The following is a 7,649-nucleotide window of genomic DNA, read 5'->3' on the forward strand; positions in this document are numbered from 1 at the left end:
GCCTAAGGAGGGCGGTGGGGCCGAAGTGGGGAGGGTTCTGCCCAAGAAGGCTGGGGGGCCGAGGAACCTCTGAGCTCCCCGTCCCTGGCTGGCGCCGCGGGGCCAGAAACTCCGGCTTATAAACTCTTAAGGTTGTAAAAATCTTCTTAGGTTAGTGGAAACTGACTTGGAGGTGTAAGACATTGCTAACTGTGCTAACAGCAGGCTTCTAGAAAATAAGGTAACAGCCAGTTGGTGATGGCGCATGCCTTTAATCCCAGCACTCAGGAGGCAAAAGAAGGCGAATTTCTGTGAGTACAAGGCCAGCCTGGTTTATGGAATGAGAACGAGTTCCAGGATAGTCAGGGCTATTAAACAGAGAAACCCTGTCTCAAAAAAACAGAGAGAGAGAGAGAGAGAGAGAGAGAGAGAGAGAGAGAGAGAATAAGGTAACAGAAGCTGACACATTCCATGCCAGCATTGGAGGCTGCAGTGTGATATCTCAGAAAACAACAGGCTTTGTGTGGTGGCTCATGCCTTTGAACATGGCCAGCCTTCAGGAGGACCGAGTCCAGTCACGAATCTTCCTATGGTAGGGGTGGTAGGTGGTAGGGCTGTGTGGGGCTGGTGGAGCTGCACTCAAGAGCCCACAGATGTGCAGACACTGGCGATCCGTTGTGTGGGGGTAGACAGCCCAGAGCATGTCTGCTCTTGGTGCATGGAGTCATGGCTGGTCACATTCCTTCATCTTCCCTCTCCTTCCTTGTATTTTATATCAACTTCTTCAGGGGTCAGCTCTAGTTCTAGTTCCATCTATTCCAGTCTCGTCTTCCATCCTCCCATCCTGAAAGGTGCTGTGAGTCCTGTGCAGCAAATGTCCAGAGATGAATCAAAAGAGGAGCATTATCCAAACAGTGCTGTATCTCTGGTCTCTGCTGTGAGACAGAGTCTGGACCAACTGCAGACCTATAGGCTTAGGGTGCTGAGAAGATGGAGTTCTCAGGGAATTTCCTCTGGGATGTGTCTCCACCCAGACTGCTTTATCCCTGAGTTCTGACACAGGAGTAAGGTGTTACCCTTCCTCCTCCTTGTCGGTCCACAGAGACCAGGAGCTAGGCAGGACAATTACTGTCTGCCTGACTTTAATGAGATGCTCAGGGAGTCTAGCCCAGTGGGAAGGATGCTGCAGTAAATACCCTCTGAGTCCCCCAAACCTCTTTGCTGGCTAGGAAGGTGATCACCCACTCCACCCGCTCAGAATCCTCCTAGGATTCTCACCCTTTCCCATCCTTAGAATAAAGAGCACCATTGCCCAGCAACTCCAAGGCAGTGAACATGGGTCAGTTACAGCACTGACTTGTCAGGTATTGTAACAGCAGTGCCGATGCCAATTTCTTTACTAAAAAATGATGCTCACTCCTGTGTGTTGAAGGAGCAATAGCTACATTTGTGAGCCCATGAGGCCAAGTTAGAGTTGAACACAATGGTAACTAGGTATTTCTCATTACATTTTTTGAAAGTACATTACACTTTGTGTGTGTGTGTGTGTGTGTGTGTGTGTGTGTACAACATATGTGGAAGCCATAGGAAAACTTTGTCAGGGGAATTCTTTTTTGCTTTCCACCATGTGAACCCTGGAGGCTTGGACTCAGGACTTCAGGTTAGAGACGAGTACCTTTACATATTGAGACCTCTCTCTGGCCCTAGCTATATTTCTTTTCCCTGTGCTCCGCTAAGAACTGGGGGGTGGGGAGTTAACAGGGATGTACATGATTTCAAGGAAGAGCCATCTGTGCATTCATTAAGACAATTATGCATTATTGTGTGTGTGTGCATATGTGTGTGTGCGTGTGTGTGTGTGCATGTGTGTGTGCATGTGTGTGTTACATATGCCGCAATGCATATGTGGAAGCCAAGGGATGACTCTGTGGAGTTGGTTCTCCCCTTCCACCTTTAAAAGTGTTTCAGGTTTGTTCAGTAAACACTTTAACCCCCTGAAACACCTTGCATCCCATGCATGTGTGTTCTATGTTATATTTAATAAAGCACAAGGGTGATTCAGAACAATCTAGGACTGGGAGCTGGAAGTTGAGGGGATGAGCACTATGGGCAGATTCTGATTTATTTATTAAATGCATGTATATTTAAATTTATTTTTATTTTATATCTGAATGTATTTTCCTGAATGTATGCATAGCAAATGATAGTGCCCATAGAGGCCAGAAGAGGGCCCAGGATCACTTGGAAAAGGGCTATGCACAATTGTTGGCCACCCTATGGGTGCTGAGAACTGACTTCTGGCTCCTCTGGAAGACCAGTCAGGCATTTTAATAGTTCAAAAGATCTCTCCAGTCCTAATGCAGGATTTTTATGTTTGTGTTATTTTAAACATGACAAAGTCTGTAGAAAGATTTATTACAACCAAACCCTTCAGCACCTACATTTCTGCATCTTTTCTCTGTAGCTGGACTCAGACCATGAGAGGCAGCAACCAGTCGAGTGTCTCTGAGTTCCTCCTCCTGGGGCTCTCCAGGGATCCCCAGCAGCAGCAGCTCCTTTTCCTGCTCTTCTTCACCATGTACCTGGCCACTGTCCTGGGGAACCTGCTCATCATCCTGGCCATCGGCACAGACTCCCGCCTGCACACCCCCATGTACTTCTTCCTCAGCAACTTGTCCTTCGTGGATGTCTGCTTCTCCTCCACCACTGTCCCCAAGGTGCTGGCCATGCACATACTCAGGAATCAGGCCATTTCCTTCTCTGGGTGTCTTACACAACTATATTTTCTTTGTGTGTTTGCTGTTATGGACAATTTCCTGCTGGCTGTGATGGCCTATGACCGGTATGTAGCCATCTGCCACCCTTTACACTACAGAACAAAGATGACCCATCAGCTCTGTGCCTTCCTTGTGTTTGGGTCATGGGTGGTAGCCAGCCTGAATGCTTTGTTTCAGACTTTGCTCATGGCTCGGCTCTCATTCTGTGCAGACAACACCATCCCCCACTTTTTCTGTGACGTTACTCCTCTCCTGAATCTGTCCTGCTCAGACACACACCTCAATGAGCTGGCGCTCCTTTTTGTCGCTGGGCTGATAATGATAGCTCCCTTTGTTTGTATCCTCGTCTCTTACATCCTTATTGCTTGTGCTATCCTGAGAGTCTCATCCCCAAGGGGAAGATGGAAAGCCTTCTCCACCTGCAGCTCCCACTTGGCTGTAGTCTGCCTCTTCTATGGCACCATCATATCCCTGTACTTCAACCCCTCCTCCTCTCGCTCAGCTGGGAGGGACATGGCAGCTGCCATGATGTACACGGTGGTGACCCCCATGCTGAACCCGTTCATCTACAGCCTGAGGAACAAGGACATGAAAGGGGCTTTAAGGAGAGTGCTTACCTTGAAATATTTATCTACTCAATAGTGTTGAAAGTGAGGAATATCACAGAGGGAACTAATGTCCAGAAATCCTTTGTGATCCTATCAATAATCTGAAACTTCACTTGTCTTTTGTAAGAAGAGGATGTATTGGGAGCTTTAGAGATGACCCACATTTAAGAGCCCTTACTGCTATTGCAGAGGACCTGGATTTGATTTCCAGCATCCATAAGACAGCTCACAACTGTTTGCAATGACAGTTCTCTGGGTTTGGGCACCCTCTTCTGGACTCTGTGTGGCACCAGGCCTGACATTGGTGCTCAGGAATGCATGCAGGCAAACCACCCATACACATAAAAATGTTTTGGAGAAAATAAACTATTTTGGAGAGCAAAAGCCAGCATACAATTTCTTTAGGTAAAAGAATGAAAAAAAAACTGGAGCAAAGGTCTTTATTCCTTTGTCATGTCAGTGCCTTGGAAACCCCCATGCACACACCTGTGCTTCTCCTCTGTCAGTGAGCACAGCTTTGGGGAGTAGGGAGGGGTCTCCATGGGACAATCCTGAAAGGGACTAACGATAAGCCTGAGCCTGTGTAGGGTGTGCTTCCTGAATCACCTGAACACTGGACTCTGATTGGACAAGCAGCAGCCACATGTGTCAGCCATTTTCAGGACAGTGGATGTTGTTTTTTTTGGGGGGAGTGGGTGGTCCTTGTTCCTCTGTTCAGACGCGGTCACAACACGGTGTTATGTCCTGTACTATCACTGTAGCAGAGGCGTTATTTGCCACTGCTGTCCTATGTAATTCTCTGTGTCCCTTAGCAGAGTTCCTAGACCAATGGGAGTGTTCAGGCCACCTCTGGGGCAGCACAGCTGTCCATTCTGTCACGCAGAAGAGGCCTGCATGTACTTCTGTGTACCATGTACATGCCTGGGGCTCACCGAGGTCAGAAAGTGTGTTGGATGGAGTAACAGATGTCTTTGATCTGGTGTGTGTGTGTGTGTGTGTGTGTCTGTGTGTGTGTGTCTGTGTGTGTGGCCTTCATATCAATATATCCAATGGGAAGATCACAAAATTGATGAGGCAAGTAGGGAAGGATTTATTTGGAGCTACAGAAAAATAATTCTACTCATTTGAGCTAATGTTTTTCATCTCGTGAGCTTTGTGTAGCTGATTAAAAGGAATTTTTTCTACATTCACAATATCCAGACATGTCAGTCAAGTGTATAATTTCTCCCATTCTGTCATATCTATGTGAATGGGCTCAGATATTTTAACCCAAATACTTGTCTACATCTAAACTTTCAACTGCTATTTTGTGAGAGGTTTTCTAAATTACTTCATGTCTCTATAATTTTATTTTTACTGATTTTATGTATTTCCACTCCCTAGTAATTCGATTTGTCCTTTAAAACATAAAAAACTTACAGTATGCTTTGGAATTATTTTGAAAATGACTAATAAGTCTGACATATTACCACACGGATATACTCCCAACACCAGGAGGCTGATGCAGGAGGATCACAAGTTCATGGCCAGCATGGGTTATATTATGGGTTCCAGGTCATCCAAGGCTATACTGTGAAATCCTGTCTCATTAAACAAAACATGCTACAAGCCACAACATTATACAGTAATTTCTAAGCCATCTTTTCATGAGTGATTTATCAAGATCTTTGGTAAAGGTCAAACCAAAATTCAAGGAATTTTGGGATTATTGCTTTGTGAATAAATGGCTGTTTTTTTTTCTGTAGATTTTTGCTGGAGCTGACTCCCCTTCTGTTACACATTTGGGGGAATTAATTCTCAACTGTTTCCTATGTCTTTGGGGCTTACTGATCACATTCCCCCAGCTATGTGTGAAAACAGTTTCCCACTGCCAGGCCTTGGTCCTCCTAGGTAAACGCAGAGACCTGCCTTCCTGCAATTAACAGGCATCTGGTCAGTGATTAGAGTCCAGGAAAGATCATTCCATCTAAGATATTCACAGCTATCCAAGGACACAGAATTACTGCTTGCCCAAAGCTGCTGATTCATAGCTGCTCAGATAGAAGAATAAGATGCCCTGGCTTTACCTCATTTAAAAGATTCCTAACTCCTTATGCTCACCTTCGCCTCAGTTTACTGACTATTTTAGTTCAGGAAATTTCCTGCCTGTGCTTTACTCTCAAGGACAGCAGAGGAGATAATTAACCACAACCCAGAGAAAGACTTCCATCAGCACTACAGACCCATAATGTCCATGATCAGATTGGTTGAGCAAACCCCAGAATCGATCATTTAGAGGCCTGAGTCTCCTCTTTGTTCCTACCGCTTAGAGCAATAAGTGCAAACTTCAGACTTAGGCCCATAGAAATCACATCTGGTGAATGTGCTCATCAGATCAGGAGCCATTGGTTCCCCCCCCAATGTTTACATAGGTTGCCTGGTTACCTGATATCATCTATGCATGCTGGGAGGAAAAAAGTGGTTCACTGATTTCAAAAACAATCCATGCCCTATTCATAATTTTACTAAAAATTAAACCTTTTTGTTCACCTAAAAATGTAGTGTAGCACACTAGCCCTCCCCTCTAGTATCCCCTGATTTAATTCTTTTCTTAACTAGCTTTCTCCATTAAGGAGTTCATCAGACATGCACTAGCCACTCCCACCTTTGAGCTGACAGCCACGGATCTGTGTGAGTGAGTGAGTGTGTGCTGCATGTGTGCACACATGCGCATGTATGAAAACTCTTATCTGATTTTTATGGGGCAAAAGAATTCCAGCCCTGGAACCTGCTGGGGCTGGGGAATTGCTGGTTACAGGGTATATATTACTGGGAACATTTGTAACAATGAAATAAGGAATAAGAATAAAGAAACAGGAATGGAAAGACCATGTTGTGAACAATTTTTTAACTCTCAGATTTTAGGTCCCTTCGCTTACTGTGGTGTCTTTATTTGAACCCTGACAGGGATTCTGAAGAGCTGAACTCTTGAGCACCCTGTCAAAAAGAAATGAAAATTAACTTGAAACATATGAAATATTTTTTCCTCATCTTTTACTTTTAGCACTTTTATACAACACCTGACTTTGGGATCATGCTGGTTACAATCAATTGAGACTTGTGTATATACAGATCATTTTAAAAACTGTAGGGTTAAGCCAGCCCCATTAGGGGGCGGGTTTTGCCTCGGGCAAATGTTGACTGATAAATTGGGCTCACGGAGCCTGCGCGCTCCCTTTTTTCTTTCCTACCTCCTGTGCTACACGGGAACTTCGGTTCTGTAAGTTTTATTTAATCATTAAATTTGTATATATTCTTTAATATTTGCCTGCATTTATTCACGCTGGTACATTTGGCGCCCGCCCCATGGAGCATTGTGGAGACCCGGCCCAAATCGGAGTCTCTTGGGGCCGCCGCTGCGGCGGGCTCCCTGGGCGCGTAGACTGTACCCTTTCAGCCGGTCCGACTACGGTTGGGGACACAGCTGAGATTCTGAGTGACTCGATCTTTCCCAGTGCCTGCTAAAAAGTCAAAAGGGACAGGAGTATTAGCACTCCCCGGCCCCGCCCTGCCTGACAGTGGCACAAGTGCCTCTGTAACAGCGTGATCAGTCTCTGTTCCTCTCCCACCTCTGCTGGCGCTCGGGTCACGTGACGGTGGCCCTGTGAGCCGGCTCAAACATGGTCCCAAAGTGATTTGTTCACTTTGGCGGCTTTCTCTCTGTTCCTTTTCCGGCCCAATTGCTATTTATCAGCCTGGTGTCTGCTCCAATTTTGTTTTTGAGTCATTTATTTTAGACTTAGGCCACGTGGACTCAAGTGGACTCCTTCGCCACCACTGGCAGGAACCGGTCATTGCAGGTAAAAGAATTTCTTTTTTCTTTTATAAATAAAATGTCTGAGAACGTAACTCTTTCAGATTTCAACAGCTTTTTTGAGTGTACCATGTGGGAGATTTTACAAGAGGTGTCTATCACCCCACATCTATGGATATTTCTGGGATTCTCAATTTTCCTTAGTACTATATGGTTTGATAATAGGAAAATAATAAAATCTCTTAAGGCAGAGGTTGAACCTTTAAAAACTATTGAGAATGACAACAATCTTCTCAAGAATCAGTTTGAAGTTCTCCAGGAAGAAAACAGATCTTTGTTTAACATGACTCGGTAAACTGAGCAAAATTTAGAAAAGGTACAGGCTGATGTTAAGGAGAAATTCATTACTATGGAAGAAGGAACAGCTGAATTAGATCATAAGTTCCAGCAGTCCCTTTCTGTAGGAACTGAAACATTAACTGAGAGAATCAA

At 45.1% G+C, this 7,649-nt stretch overlaps 1 protein-coding gene across 1 annotated transcript; it reads left to right on the forward strand.

The window, feature by feature from the left end:
* The first annotated feature begins 2,456 nt into the window (after positions 1-2,456).
* LOC101981808 (olfactory receptor 1361-like) lies at positions 2,457-3,398 on the forward strand. Its single transcript, XM_005350229.1, has one exon. The coding sequence runs from the start codon at positions 2,457-2,459 to the stop codon at positions 3,396-3,398; it is 942 nt and encodes a 313-aa protein (XP_005350286.1).
* The last annotated feature ends 4,251 nt before the right edge of the window (positions 3,399-7,649 follow it).

This window comes from Microtus ochrogaster, chromosome 7 (genome assembly GCF_000317375.1).
Source record: "Microtus ochrogaster isolate Prairie Vole_2 chromosome 7, MicOch1.0, whole genome shotgun sequence".
NCBI classification, from domain to species: domain Eukaryota; kingdom Metazoa; phylum Chordata; class Mammalia; order Rodentia; family Cricetidae; genus Microtus; species Microtus ochrogaster.